Source organism: Pristiophorus japonicus, chromosome 1 (genome assembly GCF_044704955.1).
Source record: "Pristiophorus japonicus isolate sPriJap1 chromosome 1, sPriJap1.hap1, whole genome shotgun sequence".
In the NCBI taxonomy this organism is placed as follows: Eukaryota; Metazoa; Chordata; class Chondrichthyes; family Pristiophoridae; genus Pristiophorus; species Pristiophorus japonicus.
This window is the reverse complement of record NC_091977.1, coordinates 202,491,551-202,514,878: the sequence shown is the minus strand read 5'-3', so window position 1 is coordinate 202,514,878 and position 23,328 is coordinate 202,491,551. Positions and strand designations below refer to the sequence as shown.

At 46.4% G+C, this 23,328-nt stretch overlaps 1 protein-coding gene across 4 annotated transcripts in view; it reads left to right on the top strand.

Annotated features, from left to right (window-relative positions):
• Positions 1 to 23,328, top strand: part of uba6 (ubiquitin like modifier activating enzyme 6) — a 180,739-nt gene that overhangs the window by 109,221 nt on the left and 48,190 nt on the right. For all 4 annotated transcript variants that reach the window (XM_070886180.1, XM_070886172.1, XM_070886154.1 and 1 more), the window contains 3 exons: positions 4,014 to 4,094; positions 18,153 to 18,230; positions 22,489 to 22,670. In XM_070886180.1, the coding sequence (XP_070742281.1) occupies positions 4,014 to 4,094; positions 18,153 to 18,230; positions 22,489 to 22,670 (341 nt within the window). The remainder of the gene's footprint in view (positions 1 to 4,013; positions 4,095 to 18,152; positions 18,231 to 22,488; positions 22,671 to 23,328) is intronic.

Here is a 23,328-nt window from a genome sequence, read left to right as displayed (position 1 = left end):
CTGATACCAAATATTTGTTCAGAGTTTCTGCCATCTCCATATTCCCCATTACTAATTCCCTGGTCTGGTCCTCTCAGGGACTAATATTTACTTTAGTCACCCTTTTCCTTTTTATATACCTATAGAAACTCTTGCTATCTGTTTTTATATTTTGTGCTAGTTTACTTTCATAGTCTATGTTCCCTTAATCATTTTTTAGTTCTTTGCTGGCTTTTAAAAGCTTCCCAGTCTTCTGTCCTCCCACTAGTTTTGGCCACTTTGTATGCCCTTGTTTTTAATTGGATACTGACCTTTATTTCTTTAGTTAGCCACGGATGGCTATCTTTTCTCTTACACCCTTTCCTCCTCACTGGAATATATTTTTCTTGAGAGTTGTGAAATATCTCCTTAAATGTACACCACTGTTCATTAACCATCCTACACTTTAATCTATTTTCCCAGTCCACTTTACCCAACTCTGCCCTCATACCTTCATACTCTCCTTTATTTAAGCTTAGTATGCTGGTTAGAGATCCAACTTTCTCACCCTCCATCTGAATTTGAAATTCAATCATACTATGATCACTCATTCCAAGGGGATCCTTTACTAAGAGATTGTTTATTAATCCTGTCTCATTACACAGGACCCAGATCTAAGATGGCTTGCCCCCTGGTTGGTTCTGTTACATACTGCTCAAGGAACCAGTCCCTTATGCACTCTATGAACTCCTCCTCAAGGCTACCCTGACCACTTTGATTTGTCCAATCAATATGGAGGTTAAAATCACCCATAATTATTGCTGTTCCCTTTTTACAAGCCCCCACTATTTCCTGGTTTATGCTCCGACCAACAGAGTTGCTACTGTTAAGGGGGCCTTTAGACTACACCCACCAGTGACTCTTTCTCCTTATTGTACCTTATCTCCACCCAAACTATTTCAACACCCTTAATGTTTGAGCCTATTTCGTTTTATTACTATTGCAGTGATTCCATCCTTTATCGGGAGAGCTACCCCACCTCCTTTTCCTTTCTGTCTGTCCTTCTGAATTGTCAAGTACCCTTGAATATTTAATTCCCAGTCCTGGTCACCTTGCAACCACGTCGCTGTAATGACTATCCGATCATAGTAATTTGTCTCAATTTCTGCTGTCAACTCATCTATTTTGTTACAAATGCTACGTGCATTTAGACAAAGTGCCTTTAAGTTTGATTTTTTTCCCCCATTTTCCTGCTTGTTTCCTCTCTCCTTCAAACTCACTTTCTTTATTTTTGCTTTCTAATTCCAGCTTTACTCCCCTTCCTATTGAATCTATTCTCAGGCTCCCATCTCCCTGCCAAGCTAGTTTAAATCCCCCCCCCCCCCCCCCCCCCCCCCAACAGCACTAGCAAACCCTCCCAGCGAGGATATTGGTCCCATCTCTGTTGAGGTGCAACCCGTTCAGCTTGTACAGGTCCCACCTCCCCCAGAAGCGGTCCCAATGCCTCAGGAAACTAAAGCCCTCCCGCCTGCACCATCTCTCCAGCCACGTATTCATCTGCTCTATCCTCCTATTTCTGTACTCACTAACTCGTGGCACTGGGAGTAATCCGGAGATTACCTTTGAGGTCCTGCTTTTTAATCTCTCTCCTGGCTCTATAATTACCTCCTCTCTCAATTTGTCATTCTGAAATATTGTGACCTAAATGTTTGTCGCATTTCTCAATCCAAAACCCTGTTGTCTTACTGGTTTTCTACCTGTAAATTCACCTTCATTCTATTCAGCGGATTGAGCTAAACAGGAATTCCTGTACAGGTTTAGTCCTGTACATGCCATTGTTTGCACATCGACGTACACTTATTTAGGACTTACTTAGGAGAATGGTTTTCGATTTGGGATATATCTCAAAATTATGGCACGGATCGGGAAGCTGTATCTGACTGTTGATATACAGCAAAGCCATAAAAACATGACAGGAAATTGTGTTATCTTATGGAATTTCTCCCATGTGCATGAAACAATATCTCACAGGAACCGTTTGAACATTTGGTCCCAAATGTTTCACCAGGATTTCACACTGCTAATACTGCTTTCATCCTCAAAAGTCCCTTAATGTAGATAAATATACCTTGTTTTAGATTTGTTCCTGGAATGTGCTTGACACTGGTAAGGCAGCATTTATTGCCCATTCCTAGTTGTGGGCATGAAGAGTCAACCACATAGAGAGCTCCATGGGGTAAGGGTGGCAGATTCCTTTTCCAGTTGGAATTTTAAAACAAGACTTGCCATGAGCTCTGGATTACCAGACCATTATCATAACCACTATGCTACCATATCTGTTGTACCATTTTAGCCCACAATAAAACATAGAACAGAGTAAAAGATAAGCTGAATTAAAGTGAGTGCTATGACTGAAAAATGCTCACCTTTGGGGAAAACACACCAGTATAAACAGCTGATCCTTCAGTGGAGGCTTGGGATATTTTTTTAATTGCTTTGGGTTTTTTCAGTCGGATCCCGCAGGATTGACTTGCACCTCCTACAGCCAGCAGAATCGCTCTCCTCAGTTGGGAGCAGCAGTGTTCTGATATCAATTGAAGAGGATTAGCAGAGCTGCTGGGAGCACGATGCACGCATCAGCCTACTGCACTCTGGCTGAGAGAATCAACAGCACTGTCCACTATTTATTTCTTCTCACTTCCCTCCTGAAAGTTCAGTCATTTCAGACAGTGGAAGGGATTGAAAGGCAGAACTTCGTGGCCCTGCATAGATTGAGATGTTGGGTCCAATTTTGCCCATGTGCTGGCAGTTAGACAGCCCCACCATAACTGGTCAGTAACCACTGTCCAGGCTCACACACGGGGAGATACTGAAGAGCACACAGTGCCTTTAGAACCATGTCACAGCAATGGATGGCATATGTACAACCAAGCACTAAATCCACAAAGTTCTTTTAACAAAATGAGAAAAGTCTGGCAACACGCCAGATCCCTCAGCATCTGTGGAGAAAACAGACATGGTTATGTTTCAGGTATAACCCATTATCAGAATTGGAACAAAATATATACATGGACAGCATTTATAAAGATCAAGAACAAAGAGCATGCAGTACTTTATTTTGTTCAAAGTTACCTGTGTTCAGGAGAGGGGAAGAAAATTAGCAAGGAAAACGCGTCTCTCCACAATATATACAGCATAGCAATCGAGCAATTTTACACTTTTAAAAAAAAACCTTCATGTCACTTGAAGTGAAATAACTGAGGATTTATTTAATAACTCTCTACTGCACCCACTATAGTGAGGACTCAGTAGCCTGGATTACACTGTTTTATTTTGGAATTGGATTGAGCCATGTACTGTTATGCAATCTCTTGATCCAAATGGCTACATAAGCCACCTGAACTTCATGCTTTCCTTGTTTGAGACCATCATCAGTGCCCATATATCTTGGAGCTCAGTCCAACCAAATTGTTTTTTGATGTGTAATAATTACAATTTTATGAAATTGCTCATAGCTTCTTTAGAATGCAGTCTGTACATGTTACTTTACTCTAATTAGCTATATATTTTGTACAGTGGTTAATGTATTTGCATGTGTGCGGACACGTAAGCAGTGTTGGAGCTAACCAGATGTCCAGTGGAGTGTTGATTGTCCAATTAGATATCATAGAAGAAGTCAAAAGTACCCAAATTTGGACATCCTGTGAATGTAATGCAAATGAAGGATGGTGCAGTATTGGTGTTCCACTACTCAGTGACATTAGCACCCTCTGTAAACACCACCATATTTGCAATGCTTGTTATAGGCATCTATAGGTAAACATCATTGCCTTTCTCTTGGAATCTATTTTGACTTTTCGATTCCAATTTTGCATGCCTGAAATGTGGACACAGGATTCTGAATGGATTCTCTTGATTCAAAAGTGCATGTGTTCCTACTTAATTTTTGCACTGTGTTTGTAAGATATGACCTTGCCATCATTTAATATTTTTCTCCGTTAAATGCACCACATGTCAAACCAAGGTGTGTAAAACTAACTGCTATTTCCTTTCAGGTTGGATGTGGTGCAATTGGCTGTGAAATGCTTAAAAATTTTGCTCTACTTGGTGTTGCCACTGGTCGTGAAAGAGGAGTGGTATGTATCTTTCTCCTAATAGACAGGTGAAGTAGTTATATCATGTTGCTATAGTATTTGTAGGCCAGTCACAACATACAGCAGCAGTAAGGGATTAGGAGATGGTGGAAGCAGTTTGTATTAATTGATTCAAATGCAAATTAGATATATTTAGTTCAGAAAATAACATTGTGGGATACAGTATATGAGTAATTTGAGACATGACGTGTGGGAAGTGTCATCAACATCATAGGCGGTCCCTCATCGAGAGTGACTTGCTTCCACGCCAAAAAGGGATGAGTTCACAGGTGTTTCAATGAGCTAATATTCCAGGTCTCGAACTACATGTTGCAGGGTGGAAGATGTCTGTGCATGGATTTTTTTTAACGTGTGGTGGCCGTTGCACACCAGCCACCACACAGACTTGACAGAGCTAGGTCTTGGTCCATTGGCAAGGATTAACCAAGATGACTGGAGACCAGCTCTGCTGCATGTACCTAGTGCGTGCACACATTGGCTGGACCGTGCTGCCCCTAGGCCCTCGCCTCTTCTGGGCCCCCGCCTCTCCTGGGTCCCGATCACGTCGCTCCACAATCATTCGCCGCTCCTGCGCCCTAACCTCGCCGCTCTAAACTCATCATCATAGGCAGTCCCTCGGAACCGAGGAAGACTTGCTTCCACTCCAAAAGCGAGTTCTCTGGTGGCTGAACAATCCAATACGAGAGCCACAGACTCTGTCACAGGTGGGACAGATATTCATCGAGGGAAGGGGTGGGCGGGGCTGGTTTGCCGCCTGACCTCTTCATGCTCTTTGAGTTCAGACTCAAAGAACTCGACGCCCCCCCCGGATGCACTTTCTCCACCTCAGGCCAGGGTCTCCCAGGTGTCAGTGGTGATGTCGCAGTTTACCAGGGAGGCTTTGAGGGTGTCCTTGTAATGTTTCCGCTGCCCACCTTTGGCTCGTTTACCATGAAGGAGCTCAGCATAAAGCATTTGCTTAGGGAGTCTCGTATCTGGCATGCGAACTATGTGGTCTGACCAACAAAGCTGATCGAGTGTGGTCAGTGCTTCAAAACTGGGGATGTTAGCCTGGACGAGGACACTGATGTTGGTGCGCCTGTCCTCCCAGGGGATTTGCAGGATCTTGCGGAGACATCGGTGATATACCTCCAGCGACTTGAGGTGCCTTCTATACATCGTCCATGCCTCAGATCCATACAGGAGGGTGGGTATTACTACAGCCCTGTAGACCATGAGCTTGGTGGTAGATTTGAGGGCCTGGTCTTCAAACACTCTTCCTCAGACAGCCGAAGGCTGCACTAGCGCACTGGAGGTGATGTTGAATCTCCGCATCAATGTCTGCCTTTGTTGATAAGAGGCTCCCGAGATATGGGAAATGGTCCACGTTGTCCAGGGCTGCGCCATGAATCTTGATGCTTGGAGGGCAGTGCTGTGCGGCAGGGAGAGGCTGGTGGAGGACCTTTGTCTTACGGATGTTAAGCGTCAGGCCCATGCTTTCATATGCCTCTGTGAATACATTGACTATATCCTACAATAGAAACATAGAAAATAGGTGCAGGAGTAGGCCATTCAGCCCCGCGAGCCTGCACCGCCATTCAACGAGCTCATGGCTGAACATGCATCTTCAGTACCCCACTCCCGCCCTCTCACCATACCCCTTGATCCCCTAGTAGTAAGTCTGGAGTTCAGTCTCAGAATGTGCGCGGACGCAGGCATCGTCGGCATACTGCAGCTCAATGAATGAGGTTGGGGTGATCTTGGGCCTGGCCTGGAGGCAGTGTAGGTTAAACAGCTTCCCACTGGTTCTGTAGTTTAATTCCGCTCCAGCGGACAGCTTATTGATTGTGAGGTGGAGCATGGCGGCGAAGAGGGTTGGAACGATGATGCAGCCCTGTTTGACTCCGGTCCGGACGTGAATTGGGTCTGTAATGGATCCGTTGGTAAGGATCACGGCCTGCATGTCGTCGTGAAGCAGGCGAAGGATGTTGACAAACTTTTGGGGGCATCCGAAATGGAGGAGGACGCTCTATAGACCCTCACGGTTGACCATGTCAAAGGCCTTTGTAAGAATGAAGAAGGCCATATATAATGGCTGACACTGCTCCCTACATTTTTCCTGCAGCTGTCACGCTGCAAAGATCATGCCCGTTGTGTCCCGTAGGGGACGAAATCCGCACTGTGACTCCGGGAGGAGCTCCTCGGCCACAGGGAGAAGACGGTTGAGGAGAACTCTAGCGACAACCTTCCCAGTGGCTGATATCAGGGAGATTCCCCTGTAGTTGCTGCAGTCGGACTTGTCCTCTTTTTAAAAAATGGTCACAATCACTGCATCTCTCAGATCTCCCGGCATGCTCTCCTCCCTCCAGATGAGAGAGATGAGGTCATGTCCATGCTAACAGCGCCTCTCTGCCGTACTTTAGCGCCTCAGCAGGGATTCCATCTGCACACATAGCCTTGTTATTCTTGAGCTGTTTTATGGCTTTGCCTACCTCGTGCAACATTGGGGTTTCACTGAGTTGGTGGCAGGTCGCATGCTGCGGGATGGAGTCGAGAACATTCAAGTCAAAGGCAGAGTCTCGATTGAGGAGATCTTCAAAGTGCTCCTTCCATCGGGCCCTGACAGCCTCTGTGTCCTTAATGAGTGTTTCCCCGTTCTTAACCAGGAGTGGGGTGGGACCTTGGGAGTTTGGACTGTAGGTGGCCTTGACTACAATGAAGAATCCTCGCATATCGTGGCTGTCGGCCAGTTGTTGTATCTCCTGTGCTTTCTCCATCCACCAACTGTTCTTTAGGTCCCGAGTTTTTTGTTGGACCTGAGCCTTGAGCCATCTATAATGTTGTTTTGCAGCTCTCGAGTTGGGTTGTTGCTTGAGGCTCAGAAATACTTTGCGCTTGCGAGCTATTAGTTCTTCGATCTCCTGATCATTTTCATCAAACCAGTCCTGATGATTTCTGGTTGAGTGACCAAGTGTCTCATCACAGGCACTGGTTATAGAGGCCTGGAGGGCAGACCAAGCGCTGCGGGCATTCAGCATCTCAGGGTCATCAAGGCACGCCAGGTTGGCTGTGAGGCGCTGGCTGTATAGCGCTCTCTTAGCTGGGTCTCTCAGTGCCCCGGCATTAACTTTTTTGCGGCACTGCTTCTGTTGTCCCCTCTGCTTTGGGGCTATGTTAATGTTGATGATGGATCGGTGTTAGCGTTAGTGTTTTCTTAGAAGAATCACTCAACACTCAGGGTCGGTTCCAATGCTGAAGCAGCTTTTATTACGCTCAGCGGGAAGGAAAAACTCAGGACCGTATCCAGGTTTCTCTTCACAGAACAAAGGATTACATGCACCTTTATATGTTTCACAACAGTTACAAAACATTTTACTACAGCTACACAGCCCATCACGGCTGGACACAAGCCAATCACAATGATTATAGATTACATATAGGTTATTTTAACCCAATAGAATTCCCCTTATGTCTCAGGAACCATGTGTTCGTCTTTTGTCAGCTTGGGCTGATTGATATAGGTTCTCTCACTAGTTCTTTCTTCTTGGAGAAATAATTGGTTTCTAACCTTGTTTACAGGAGATGGGTTCTCTTATCTCTTTCTTCCTGGGGAATTAATTGGTTTATGGCCTTGAATATGGGAGATGGGTTCTCTCCTCATTATTCTTATCCTGCATCCAAGGCATTCCTATAGTGGGCCTCACAGGGTTATTGCTCGGTCATTGAACATTCAACAGTTCACAGCTTGACTACCTGATTTCCCATCATGCCTGGGCAGCCATTTTATGTGTGGCCACTTTAAACTTATATGCGTTTAGATATATCTAGCAGGTGCCTAATGCCTAGTATTCTGGTATATTCTAAAGGTGCCTACCTCCTACAACAACTCCCCCTTTCGGTAAAGGGACTAGTCCTAGTCCCCTTTTAACCGATCATTCGACCTTTATTAGATTTTGTGCACGGCCCGGTACTCCCTGCCTCAACGTGCTGGCCAGTCACGCGGTTTCAGGAGTCCCGGTTGCTTAAATCGAATTGACAAAGGCCAAATCCTCCTGCCCCCTTATAAAACAGGCTTGTTTAGTATCCAGGGAACGGTGATTTGTCCGTCTTCGTTGTGCGTGGTGTCTGCATGCCTGGCAGGCCATTACGCCCCATGTTATTGCTAAGATCAATTGTATACCGACCAGTGTGTGTGAAATAATTCGGATCCATGGGTGGATGTTCACATTTATTCCCCAGTCCCAGACCTTTCTCCACCAACTCTGACTTTGTAAGTCTACCTCGGTATCTTCTTCCAGTTCTTTGATTTTAGTTTGTAGCTGGTGATAGAGTTTTACGGATTGCCCCACTCTGAGCCTTAACTCCCGTAATACCTCCGTGAGATGTGGGATAGGGACCTGCTCTGGCTCGTCATAATCCTGCAAATGATCATGGAGCTGATCAGTTACTTCAGTAACTTCGGACTTCCGGCGCCTAACCTGGGTGATATGCGCTTGCCCGATCGCGACAGGTCGTCGTGGTGTAAAGCAAAAGTTTGGCTGCGGTATAGGGCACTGCAGGTCATTATACTGGTATGAACGCTCTGTGGTAGAGACGCAGTATCTTCCCCTCCCTCCGTAGCCTGCCCTCGCGAAGTGCCTGTGTGCGGGCACTATTTCTAGTACACACCCGTTGGTTCGGTTAAACCCGCACTCGTCTAGTTCACCTCGGCCCACCGGGTGAGGGCATACTGTGATTTCCCCCCCTTTGCTTGCAATCTGCTAGGGAAATCCCAGTAAGTATGTTGTTTCGACGAACGGCAGAGGTGGTGGTCAGGTAGTAGCGTATGGAGACATTTTCCCGTATTACTCCGATATTCTCTAGTTGGTATAAGGGGAACGGCCCTGAGTCCGGCGTTGCTATAGGGATCAACAGGACTATCCCTATCCCGGTAGTCCTACCCATCTGGCAATCTGGAATTGCGGGGTATACTCGGGTCAGTCCCTTCAGAGTACAATTATCCAGTGTCCCCCTTTGGTTCGCCAACTGAGCTAAATGTGAACTGTCTATCCAATCGGGAGCAGTCATCAGCTCCTGTCATGGCGCGGTGATGCGCACATCCTTGCGATCCTTGGCTCAGACGATGATATAGTCAAGCAGGTGCCAGTGTTTGGAGCGAGGGTGTTGCCACGATGCTTTGTATTTGTCCCTCTGGTGATGAGTTCATGTTCCAGACATTTTGTCAGGAGTAGGGTACCACTGGAGTTTGCTTTCCCTACCCCCTCTCTGCCAATCACGCATTCCCAGAGTCTTTGCCGACCCTGGCATTAAAGTCACCCAGGAGAATCAATTTGTCGTCCTTGGGGACGCAGGACAAGGATGTTTCGAGGTTGGAATAAAAACCCTCTTTAGCCTCGTCCGTTGCATCGAGTGTTGGGACGTACAAACTGATGACTGTGATGCATTGGTTCCGGGATAGGGTGAGACGAAGAGTCATGAGGCGTTCGTTAACCCCACAGGGGGAGTCTTTGAGGCGGTCGACCAGCTCATTCTTGACGGCAAAGCCGACTCCATGAACGCTGCGGTCTTCCTCTGGTTCCAGAAAAAGATATAACCTCCACCATGTTCCTTCAACTGGCCTTCCCCCTGCCTGCCGGGTCTGGCTTAGAGCGGCGATGTCAATGTCAACACGTTTGAGTTCCCGGGCGACTATGGCAGTGCGGCGTTCTGGCCTGTTGCTGTTGGAATTGTCCATGAGGGTCCTGACGTTCCGGGTCCTGACGTTCCAGGTCCCGAACTTCATACTGACGAAGTGGAAGATGCCTGTGCGCAAGTTCTTTTAATGTGGGGTGGCCACTGCACACCGGCAACCACACGGGCTTAGCTGAGCAAGGTCTTGGTCCAGTGACAAGGGTGTCCAAGACAATTGGAGACCAGGCACAGCTCTATAAGCCTACTTGCTTACGGCGAAATGTTGGCCGCAAGCTCGGTGCCAAGTAGCACCAAGTAGATGGCCCGAGGCTAGGTTGGGGGGCAGGCATTAGGAAGGCCACTTCCAAAGTTATTTTAAGAGTTAAAAGTTGACACAAATTCGCAATTTATTTAAAAAGTTTCTAAAGGCTGTTAAAAAGTCAAAGATGTAGATCAATTCTAGGTGTTTAAAAGTATTCGATTAAAAGTCTAAAATGTAAGTTTTAAAAGTTCTCCCAAATTGTTTGAAAAGTTTAAAAGTTGGTTAGAAGTTTAAGATGTTGAGTTGAACGCAGCGGCCTCGGTCTCTTTGGCCGGTTCAGTGCCGGCCCCGGAGTCCCTTCTGCCAGTTCAGTGCCGGCCCCGGAGTCCCTTCTGCCGGTTCAGTGCCGGCCCCGGAGTCCCTTCTGCCGGTTCAGTGCCGGCCCCGGAGTCCCTTCTGCCGGTTCAGTGCCGGCCCCGGAGTCCCTTCTGCCGGTTCAGTGCCGGCCCCGGAGTCCCTTCGGCCGGTTCAGTGCCGGCCCCGGAGTCCCTTCGGCCGGTTCAGTGCCGGCCCCGGAGTCCCTTCGGCCGGTTCAGTGCCGGCCCCGGAGTCCCCTCGGCCGGTTCAGTGCCGGCCCCGGAGTCCCTTCGGCCGGTTCAGTGCCGGCCCCGGAGTCCCTTCTGCCGGTTCAGTGCCGGCCCCGGAGTCCCTTCTGCCGGTTCAGTGCCGGCCCCGGAGTCCCTTCGGCCGGTTCCGTGCCGGCCCCGGAGTCCCTTCTGCCGGTTCAGTGCCGGCCCCGGAGTCCCTTCTGCCGGTTCAGTGCCGGCCCCGGAGTCCCTTCTGCCGGTTCAGTGCCGGCCCCGGAGTCCCTTCGGCCGGTTCGACGTTCCCCCGAATCTGTCAGCACAATGAACAGCTGGTGTGCGACCACAGAGATAGGTGTGGGCAGGTGTGGATTCCTTTCGGCCCGGGATGGATGCGGGCTGGTCCCTTCGGCCCGGAATTGCAGCGGGCAGGTGCGGAGTCTTTTCAGCCCAGGATTGCAGCGAGCCGGTGGAGTCCTTTTGGCCCGGGGCCGGTGTGGAGTTCTTTCGGCCCGGGATGGATGCGGGCCGGTCCTTTCGAACCAGAATTACATCGGGCCAGTGCGGACTGCTTTCACTTAAGCTGCTGCCCACAGGGAACAAGATAGAAAAGGGGTATCCTGACAAACCTGTACGCTTCAAACTAAACTAAGGCTGGCGACATACATGTCCTTCATGAAGCTTGTACCTCTCAAAAAACCCAAAAAGAAACAAGCTTTCGTGTCAAGACTGTGGGCAATCTGCTTTTCCTGTTTCCCATCTTTGACATTCTAAGCACACCAGTGCTTCTGTTCAAGGATTTCTGACTGCAATTATGTTATTTTGCTGGACCATGATAGCCTTTCTTTGAAAGAGCTATTTAAAAATTTTCGGTAGAAAAAAAAGACTGCCCATTCCCCTTGAATCCCAAACCTGCTTCAATCCTCTTTCAAAATGAGGCAAAGTCGGAATGCTTGGTGAATTCCTTCTTACAAAGATGATAACTTGGCCCAATTTAGAATAGCATGCTTGGGAGGAACAGGTGACTTTAGACCTATTTTCCAAAGCGCTCCACCACAGGGGTTTTCCTTGTGTCATGTCTGGATCAGTTGTAGTCTAATTGGCAGAGATTGATTGTTATGATTAGTTAACAACTCTATTATCATTGTATCATATGACTACCACCATGGTAGCAGGTGAACTAAATGGACCTTGGTCTTTTTTCATCTCGCAATTCCTATGTCCCTATTAATAGCTGTTTCACGACTGAACTTGTAAAAAAAAACTGCTAGCGATGAGAAAATATAGCAGCAATCAATAACGTGCATCAATGATTAGAGAAAATGGTGTTATTACTATCATCATCATATTTGGGGGCATAGTAAGTTATTCTGAGGACAGAAAGGAGATGAGTAAAAGTGGAGGGCAGAGAAACCCAAGGCAAAAAACAAAAAGGGCCACTGTACAGCAAAATTCTAAAGGGTCAAAGTGTAATAAAAAGGCAAGCATGAAAGCTCGGTTCCTCAATGCAAGGAGTATTCGGAACCCAGGAGAGGGCTCTGAGCTAGTTAGAATGGGTGAGAGCTCAGATGAACAGGACCCCAAGAAAGAATTCAAAAGGCAGGAGGCAACAGAGCAGAGTCGCACTGGGGTAAGTGTAAACCACAAGATGATAGGAAGGGACAATATGTATGAATATAAAGGGGCTGCATAAGGGGTCAAAACTAAAAATCATGGTTATAAAACTAGTATCTAAACGCACGCAGCATTCGAAATAAAGTAAATGAGTTGATGGCACAAATCATTACAAATGGGTATGATTTGGTGGCCATTACAGAAACGTGGTTGCAGGGGGGCCAAGACTGGGAATTAAACATACAGGGGTATCTGACAATTCGGAAAGATAGACAAGAAGGGAAAGGAGGTGAGGTAGCTCTGCTAATAAAGAATTATATCAGGGCAGTTGTGAGAGACGATATTGGCTCTAATGAACAAAATGTTGAATCATTGTGGGTGGAGATTAGAGATAGTAAGGGGAAAAAGTCACTGGTGGGCGTAGTTTTATCGGCCCCCAAATAATAACTTCACGGTGGGGCGGGCAATAATCAAGGGAATAATGGAGGCATGTGAAAAAGGAACGGCAGTAATCATGGGGGATTTTAACCTATATATCGATTGGTCAAATCAAATCGCATGGGGTAGCCTTGAGGAGGAATTCATAGTAGGCATACGGGATTGTTACTTAGAACAGTATGTTACAGAACCTACAAGAGAGCAAGCTATCTTAGATCTGGTCCTGTGTAATGAGACAGGAATAATAAACGATCTCCTCGTAAAAGATCCTCTCGGAATGAGTGATCACAGTATGGTTGAATTTGTAATACAGATTGAGGGTGAGGAAGTAGTGTCTCAAACGAGCGTACTATGCTTAAACAAAGGGGACTACAGTGGGATGAGGGCAGAGTTGGCTAAAGTAGACTGGAAACACAGACTAAACGGTGGCACAATTGAGGAACAGTGGAGGACTTTTAAGGAGCTCTTTCATAGTGCTCAACAAAAATATATTCCAGTGAAAAAGAAGGGCGGTAAGAGAAGGGATAACCCAGCCGTGGACAAGGAAATAAAGGAGGGTATCAAATTAAAAACCAATGCGCATAAGGTGGCCAAGGTTAGTGGGAAACTAGAAGATTGGGAAAATTTTAAACGACAGCAAAGAATGACTGAGAAAGCAATAAAGAAAGGAAAGATAGATTACGAAAGTAAACTTGCGCAAAACATAAAAACAGATAGTAAAAGCTTTTACCGATATATAAAATGGGAAAGAGTGACTAAAGTAAATTTGGTCCCTTAGAAGATGAGAAGGGGGATTTAATAATGGGTATTGTGGGAATGGCTGAGATCTTAAACAATTATTTTGCTTCGGTCTTCACAGTGGAAGACAAAAAAAACCATGCCAAAAATTGCTGGTCATGGGAATGTGGGAAGGGAGGACCTTAAGATAATCACTATCACTCGGGGGGTAGTACTGGACAGGCTAATGGGACTCAAGGTAGACAAGTCCCCTGGTCCTGATGAAATGCATCCCAGGGTATTAAAAGTGATGGCGGAAGTTATAGCAGGTGCATTCGTTATAATCTGCCAAAATTCTCTGGACTCTGGGGAGGTACCAGCGGATTGGAAAGCAGCTAATGTAACACCTCTGTTTAAAAAAGGGGGCAGACAAAAGGCAGGTAACTATAGGCCGGTTAGTTTAACATCTGTAGTGGGGAAAATGCTTGAAGCTATCATTAAGGAAGAAATAGCGGGACATCTAGATAGGAATAGTGCAATCAAGCAGACGCAACATGGATTCATGAAGGGGAAATCATGTTAAACTAATTTACTGGAATTCTTTGAGGATATAACGAGCATGGTGGATAGAGGTGTACCGATGGATGTGGTGTATTTAGATTTCCAAAAGGCATTCGATAAGGTGCCACACAAAAGGTTACTGCAGAAGATAAAGGTACGCGGAGTCAGAGGAAATGTATTAGCATGGATAGAGAATTGGCTGGCTAACAGAAAGCAGAGAGTCAGCATAAATGGGATGGGTCCTTTTCGGGTTGAAAATCGGTGGTTAGTGGTGTGCCACAGGGATCCGTGCTGGGACCACAACTGTTTACAATATACATAGATGACCTAGAAGAGGGGACAGAGTGTAGTGTAACAAAATTTGCAGATGACACAAAGATTAGTGGGAAAGCGGGTTGTGTAGAGGACACAGAGAGGCTGCAAAGAGATTTAGATAGGTTAAGCGAATGGGCTAAGGTTTGGCAGATGGAATACAATGTCGAAAAATGTGAGGTCATCCACCTTGGAAAAAAAAACAGTAAAAAGGAATATTATTTGAATGGGGAGAAATTACAACATGCTGAGGTGCAGAGGGACCTGGGGGTCCTTGTGCATGAATCCCAAAAAGTTAGTTTGCAGGTGCAGCAGGTAATCAGGAAGGCGAATGGAATGTTGGCCTTCATTGTGAGAGGGATGGAATACAAAAGCAGGGAGGTCCTGCTGCAACTGCACAGGGTATTGGTGAGGCCGCACCTGGAGTACTGCGTGCAGTTTGGTCACCTTACTTAAGGAAGGATATAGTAGCTTTGGAGGGGGTACAGAGACGATTCACGAGGCTGATTCCGGAGATGAGGGGGTTACCTTATGATGATAGATTGAGTAGACTGGGTCTTTACTCGTTGGAGTTCAGAAGGATGAGGGGTGATCTTATAGAAACATTTAAAATAATGAAAGGGATAGACAAGATAAAGGCAGAGAGGTTGTTTCCACTGGTCGGGGAGACTAGAACTAGGGGGCACAGCCTCAAAATACGGGGGAGCCAATTTAAAACCGAGTTGAGAAGGAATTTCTTCTCCGAGGGTTGTGAATCTGTGGAATTCTCTGCCCAGGGAAGCAGTTGAGGCTAGCTCATTGAATGTATTCAAATCACAGATAGATAGATTTTTAACCAATAAGGGAATTAAGGGTTATGGGGAGCGGGCGGGTAAGTGGAGCTGAGTCCACGGCCAGATCAGCCATGATCTTGTTGAATGGCGGAGCAGGCTCGAGGGGCTAGATAGCCCACTCCTGTTCCTAATTCTTATGTTCTTATGTAAAAGAAGCTGCTAGGAGAAATTGTTAAGATGGCGGATTGGGCAAAAGAATGGCAGATGGCAGTCAGTAAATGTGAGGTGAATGGGGAAAGGCTGAGTGATGTGGAAGAGCAGAGGGACCTCTATCATGGTCCAGCAAAATAACATTAAAAACAGCACCTCAACTGGCTAGGGCCGTAAAATAGCTAATCAAATACTGGGCTTTATTGGAAGAGTTGTAAATGCGAGGTAGGATGAATCTATAGAAAACCTCGAGACTACAATTAAAGCACTGTTTGCAGCTTTGGGCTCCACACTATGGAAAGGTTGTTGAGGCAGTAGAGAGCGTACAGTACAGATTCACTAAGGCATTCCCTGGTATGAGGAAATGTAAATATGAAGAAATAATTGGAAAAACTGGGGTAGTTTTCATTAGAACAGGAAATTATGGTGTGATTTAACAGAGGTGTTTAAAATTATGAATGTATAGGACAGAGTAGATCGAAACAGACTGTTTTCAGTGATTGATGGATCTAGAACAAAGGATCACAGATATAAGATTCAATACAAGAACCTGGAGATTCCGCTAGGTACTGTTGGAACTTCCAGCACAATTTGCCCGAAATTGGCCAAACCAGTGTGAAAGATCAAGGAATTTCAAGCGTAAATTACGTCTAGTGCAAATCAGCGGGCATTCTGATTAAAAATGCTTATATTTTGTGATTTGTTTTCCAACTGTGTTAACACAACTGCATCAGGTTACCAGTCTTAAATATGCCAAGGAATATTTTTTATGCAAATTTTTTTTTAAAAAGGTATATTCCAAAACTCTGCCCAATTGCGTTGGTTCTTGGAAGATTTGACTTCGGCAGTATGCAAATGAGTTTGAACTGAAACTTGACTAAAAAATTCACTTTGTAAAACTCGCGCACTTTTGAGTGCAATTTACACCCGGATCACTGATTGTGCCCAAGAGATTTAGCACAGGAGATATCTTTTTTACATAGTAGGTTGTAAGGCAGTGGAATGCACTACCAGAGTTAATGATTGAGGCAGAGACCCTGTCAACAGGTTAGGATAGGTGGTTGAAGCAAAGCAGGTAAAGGGAAATGGGTGTGCACATGGGATTAGCAGTACTGCTCATATGGAATATAAATGACAAAATGGACTGGTTGGGCCAAATGGCCTGTTTCTGTATTACAATTTCTATGTAATACTATGTATTCTTTCACCAGCTGGCCAGAAATTTTGTGTCTCTAATTTCACACAGTGAGACATGCTGGACTGATTAAATCTGTTGAGGATTTGCGCAGTAAGCGAAAGAATATTCCCTATTTGCAGACAGTTTAAGACTGATTCTCATCATCTATTTTCCTTAATTTGAGGTAGCAACAGGACATTAGAGTCTGGGAAATCCGGCAGTACAGATATCTGCCAGATTGCCACTGATTTTGGGCCCAAAGTCTCTTCCAATCGAACCTTGGAAGGCTGCATGAAGCTCTTGTCCTGCATTTATGTAAAAAGTGACAGGGGAAGGCGCATCCCCCGACTTATGGCTCTCTTGTGTCTTGGGCGCCGAGTCGGCAGCATGGCCTGAAAGCCTGTTGGGAAGGAGATCTCTAGGAGGAGGACCTTTTAAAAGGGTACACAGATTTTAACAGCAGGTGTTTCAGACTTTTTATAAGCCCTCCTTGTAATTTTTTTTAAACGGCTGGTATCGAGGCTTTGCGCCAATTTCATTATTTATTTTTTGGTCCCAGCGCTCTCTGTCGCCCACTAAGATGCCACCAACCATTTCTATAAGCCCTGGCAAACCTACCAAATAACAACAGTGGCAATCTGTCCTCTGAGTCTGGGTAAGCAGATAGGCGGATGTTGAAAGGATACCTGCAGCTGCAATGCAGCAGATTTCTTGTACATGCAGTGATCGTAATGGCCAGTTAAGGCCTGAACTGTGGCTGTACTTCCTTGCAGACATGCTGCAATGCTGAGCTATGGGGTTGATGCTATGGAGTGACACAGAGGGCAATCCTTGCAAGCATCTCAGTACTTGATTTCAGCAGCTATCCAACAGGAGGCCATGTGCTGAGGTGCATTGTTATGTGACTGCACCTTCCTTTCCCCTCACCTTGGCTGCCATCTTTTAATTGCCTGCCCCTTCAGCCTTAGCAAAGGCCACTGATGGGTTGAGAAACCTTTCAAGGCTCTCGAAGTTTTCCAAACTTTTATCCTTCGCTTTTGACGCTTCCCATTAATTGATTTAATTAATCCTGTCTTGCACATAATTTTTCATTCCTACTATTAGTGTCATCCCTGGATCCCTTTCAGTTTGCACAAAGTTGTGAATAATCATGTAAATGAGCTTGGACTGGAGAATTGAATGCTATTTGCACTTGAGATTTATGTGGGTCTTAAAGCAGTGCCAGCAACCTTGAACCGATTACGTTTGAAAATCAGCCACTTTGTTTATAGCTAGACGTTGCTGTTTAGCCTCTGTTTTTGGTATCACTTGGAATTATCACATCACACATCAACTGTACATCATAGGCGGTCCCTTGAACGAGGATAACTTGCTTCCACAAGAGTTCACAGATGTTTCAATGAAGGACCTGAACTCCAAGTGAAGGGGTGGAAGATGCCTGTGCGTGGATTTTTTTAACGTGTGGGGACAGTTGCACATCAGCCACCACACGGGCTTGACAGAGCTCGGCATTTATCCAGTGGCAAGGGTTGAACCAGGACAACTGGAGACCAGCTCTGCTGCAAGGACCTAGTGTGCACACATATGGCAGTGTGGGCTGGCCCATGCTGCCCCTGGGCCCTCAGCCATCAGTCATGTGTTGACACCATCTGCAGCAGAGGAGGGAGGAGAAGTGGTTAATTTAATCAAAGGCATGTACAATGTCAATCTTCCAAGCTAATCTTTGGTGTGATTCCCTTACAGATCACTATCACAGATCCTGATTTAATTGAAAAATCCAATCTGAACCGACAGTTTCTCTTCCGACCTCAACACATACAGGTATTATAATGAACAAACTACAGCTAGTCAGTGTATCTCTGCCAGACTTGGAAGATGTTCTACAAAAGTCAAAGGATGTTACGCAGTCCTGTACAAAATCCTTTATTAATTTACTAATTGGGTAATTAGTATATATTATATACACAAGTTGTCCTTGATATTTAGGGGGAGGGTGCGAGGGAGGCCGGAAACGGCCGAAGAACCCGGTAAGGCTGTGGATGCGGAGGTCCTGCCGAATTTAATGGCAGGACCTCATTATCATTTTTTGGACGCATTTCCTGCCCAGCAGCAGATTGAATGGGCAGTGTGGCTGGTAAGGAAAAGTAGCGGCAGCAGGCCGCAGCCGGGGTCCATTGGGGATAATCCCTGGAAAATTGGCGGTGGGGGTGGTACAGGGTGGGGGGAGAGAGGACATCACAATCTGGGGGAGGTGGTTGGTGATCACGACAGGAGAGGGAGAGAGATGCCGCGATCGGCAAAGGGGAGAACAAAGGCTTCCTTCGGGGCGGGGGGGGGCGAAGAACAAAGGCTTCCTTCGGGGTGGGGGGGAAAGAACAAAGGTTTCCTTCGGGGGTGGGGGAGAGAACAAAGGTTGCCTTCGGGGGGTGGAGGGGAGAGAACAAAGGCTTCCTTCGGGGGGAGGGGAGAGAATAAAGGCTTCCTTTGGGGGGGGGGAGAACAAAGGCTTCCTTTGGGGGGGGAGGGGGTGAACAAAGGCTTCCTTTGTGGGTGGAGGGGGTGAACAAAGGCTTCCTTGGGGGGGGGAGAACAAAGGCTTCCTTTGGGGGGGGGGGAGGGGGAGAACAAAGGCTTCCTTTGGGGGGGAGGGGGTGAACAAAGGCTTTCTTTGGGGGGGAGAACAAAGGCTTCCTTTGGGGGGGGGGAGGGGGTGAACAAAGGCTTCCTTTGGGGGAGGGGGTGAACAAAGGCTTCCTGCGGGGGAGGGGGAGAACAAAGGCTTCCTTTGGGGGGGGGAGAACAAAGGCTTCCTTTACGGGGGAGGAGGAGAACAAAGGCTTCGTTTGGGGGGGGAGAACAAAGGCTTCCTTTGGGGGGGGGGGGAGAACAAAGGCTTCCTTTGGGGGGGGAGGGGGAGAACAAAGGCTTCCTTTGGGGGGGGAGGGGGAGAACAAAGACTTCCTTTGGGGGGGGAGGGGGAGAACAAAGGCTTCCTTTTGGGGGGGCAGGGGGAGAACAAAGGCTTCCTTTTGGGGGGGGGGAGAACAAAGGCTTCCTTTTTGGGGGGGGGAAAGAACAAAGGTTTATTTCGGGGGGAGGGGAGAGAACAAAGGCTTCCTTTGGGGGGGGGGAGAACAAAGGCTTCCTTTTGGAGGGGGGAGAACAAAGGCTTCCTTTGGGGGGGGAGAATAAAGGCTTCCTTTTTGGGGGGGGGAAAGAACAAAGGTTTATTTCGGGGGGAGGGGAGAGAACAAAGGCTTCCTTTGGGGGGGGGGAGAACAAAGGCTTCCTTTTGGAGGGGGGAGAACAAAGGCTTCCTTTGGGGGGGGAGAATAAAGGCTTCCTTTGGGGGGGGGGGAGAATAAAGGCTTCCTTTGGGGGGGGGGAGAATAAAGGCTTCCTTTGGGGGGGGGGGGAGAACAAATGCTTCCTTTGGGGGGGGAGGGGGAGAACAAATGCTTCCTTTGGGGTGGGGGGGGAGAACAAATGCTTCCTTTGGGGGAGGGGAGAACAAAGGCTTCCTTTGCGGGGGAGGGGGAGAACAAAGGCTTCCTTTGAGGGAGGGAGGCGCACTCCCATCCCACGAGGAGTGCTGAAAAAGGCACTTACTTTGTGGAGCTGGCAGCTCCTGTCTCCCGTTCACTGCCGGGAAGTTCATGCAGCAACAATAAATTTTAAATTGGGCTCCCAATTGCACTGAGAACCTGATTCAAATATGTTAATATACTGCCCTGCCTCTCAGACCGTGAAACCCGCCGCCGGAAAAACGGCAACATGCATGGTGGATTAGGCTCAGCTTTCATGTATTTGACAGTTTAACCCCCCGCCCCTCTGCTGAACCTCTCCTGACAATCGTGGGCGTGGAGGGGTTAATATCTAGGCGATTTGTCAGTTTGAAAGTAAATGTGTATGTGAAATAAAAAAGGAATGAGCTTGCATTTACATAGTGCCTTTCGTGACTTCAGAATGTCCTGAAAGACTTTATAGCCAATTAAGTGCTTTTGAACTGTAGGTACTGTAATATTTAAAGCTTATAGGGCTAGAAATTCGACGACTTTGCGACTGGGTTTTTGCTGATATTTCACCCTCTACGGCGAAAACCTGGTTACCGGGATCTTCGGTGACCTTTTTGCAGTGGCACATTCCACGTATCGCCGGGGAGAGGAGCGCCAACGTGCAACACCTGAGAGAGCATTTTCGACCGATATTTGGCTCTCTTCACAGCTGTACTCAGCGCCCAGAATACTGACAGGGTTACACCTGCTGTGCAGCCCTGCCAGCAAGGGTAAGTATGAAGATCTGCAAAAAAGGTAAGTTAAAGTTTTTATTTTTTAATTCTTTTTCAGCGATTTAGTAGGTAAGGGTTTTGTGAATGTTTTGTAAATGTTTTTTGCAATTTTTTAAAAAAAATTTCCCCCCTCCCTAGGCGCCTCTCACAGCGCTACCGGCCCCGTACTAAAGTTGCTGAAATTCGTGGTTTGCACGCGAATCCTCGTGCGCCGCTGACTTTTACCGCTGCGCAAATTAAAGGGCGAAAAGCGGGCCTACTAACAGTAGCGAAGCGAAAACAGTCATTTTGGCGTAAAAATACCGTTTTCGCTGTAAACCGAATTTAAAACTAAAGCAAAGTTTGCACCAACTACAACATTCACAACCTCCCACAACACATGAATTGAATCATTTGAGTTGTAATTAATAGCTGCTCCTTTTGCTCTCGACTACCTTTCTGTGCCACTTGTCTGCAGTCCCCGAGATCCTTCTTTCATGCTTCCCTTCATCCTCACTGACACATTGCACCTTTTATGCTGTCAGCCCAGTTTCTCGTTTCTGCTAGTCAGGCCCATGGCCTCCCTCTGCTCCAATCTGGCAACCTCCATCACGCCCATCACTGGATGTCACCACAATGCTACCTTCCCTTCTGCAGCACTCCCCAGAGGTGAACTGCTCCCATCTCCTCTCCAAAATGTCACACTGCTTCGAAGATTAGGGATAAAGTCGCTTTTTGGAGTAGAGGGAATTTACCTGTGCTGTTGGCAGTTGAAGCAGACCTAGGAAGATCTCATGTTGACATGTTCCATTCCCCAGCACTAATATTCCTATAAAACACACCAAAATATTCAGAGGCAGAAAAAAAAGAAAATTTGGTGATCTCGGTTGACATCAAAATTAGGCAATAAGCAGACTGTGTAGACAGCTGTGCCTTCAGCTCCCTTGGCCCCACACTCTGGAATTCCCTCCCTAAACCCCTCTGTCTCTCCACTTCCCTCTTCCACATTAAAACCCACCTTGACCAAGTTTTTAGTCATCCTTCCTAATGTCATTTGGCTCAGCATGCATTTTTCCTTGTGAAGCAACTTGAGAATTTTTTTTTGCCTTAAAGGTGGTATAGAAATGCAAGTTGTTGTTGTAGTAAAAGTGCCGTTTTTGTGACATACTTTGGAATACCTGGGTTGTCCTTTTGATTTTAAAGCGTTCCAACTGCATTTGTTCTCTTGTCAATGTGTTACAAGAAAAATTAGGTGACAAAGTACTTGTCTTCGTATGTATATATTACTGTCAAGAGTTCAGAATCAGTCACCTTGTGTCTTTTATATTTGTGGAGATCATGGCTCCTAATCTGCATCCTCCACCACCTCTGACCCTTCTCTCCCGGTGGTTCTGGCCTCCTCTGTGCCGATCCACCTGGAGGCTAGCGAGATACCAGATAGTATCTAGGTCACTGGAGTGGCAGGAGTGAGGTGTATTGGGGCGTCCAGGCCTGGGACTTGGCCTGAAACAAACCAGCAGAATATAGACAACATCAGTGAAATCAGTCCTCTTAAAATTAGGCCAATTTCCACTGTTCTGGCAATTTTCAGCCACTTTCTCTCCCAAATGGCTGTTGTGCATAGCATCTTGTGCTTTTCCCATGCCCATTCTGGTGGTGGTGCTACTGCACATTGGGATTCTTGTCCGCTGCAGTTATGGTTGAGCTCGATCAATAAATTGCAGTCCCATAGTGATCAGCCTCCTGTCAGTTTACCAATGTATTCAGTGCTTTTCTCACACAATTAATCTGCCTCTTCTGTTTCCTTATCAGAAACCAAAGAGCTACACTGCTGCATCAGCCACCTTGGTGATAAATCCCCAGATTAAAATAGATTCTCACCTAAACAAAGTGTGTCCATCTACAGAGAACATTTACAGTGATAACTTTTACACCCAAGTAGATGTTGTGGTCACCGCACTGGATAATGTGGAAGCAAGGAGATACGTCGACAGGTAATGTATAAATGAAAAGTTGTCTGTTGACAGGATATAAAGGTTGGTGTCCAAGAATAGTCTTGACACCTAACTGGCATTAGTTTACTGATTATCAAGCACCATTATGTAACATGAATTGAGCCCATTTGTTTTAAAATTGTAAAATATGTTTTTTCAGACAACTGTAAAGGAGTGGAGATTGGTGTCCTTACCACTGGTTTATAGTAGCTGAATAAGTACATTGTATTTATATTATGTGGGATTCCAGGGTTTTTAAACCAGTTGTTTGCGATCAAGCTCCACAATTCTGCCCATTTTTTCTCAGAGAATTGGGAATCTGCTTCCTAGGTCATTATTATGACACTGGTGCCTTCTGAGGGCAACACCAGACCAACAGACCCAAATCATACTGCTGGAGCTGGAAAATAGAACTCTTCATGGGTACTTGCTCCACTTACCAGCATTCAAATGCTGGTTAAATTTGTCTTGAATTGAATTGGCTCTCTGCTAAGAGGGTATACAGTGAGGTTATATTTCTGTGTGTGATACCAAAGCTAGAAGAGAACACCTCACATCTCTTGCTTAAGTATGCTTTATTGACTTGAGATCCATATGACTTGGAAAAGAATATAAAAACAATACCATGGTTGGAGGCAGGGCAACTAAATTCAAAAGG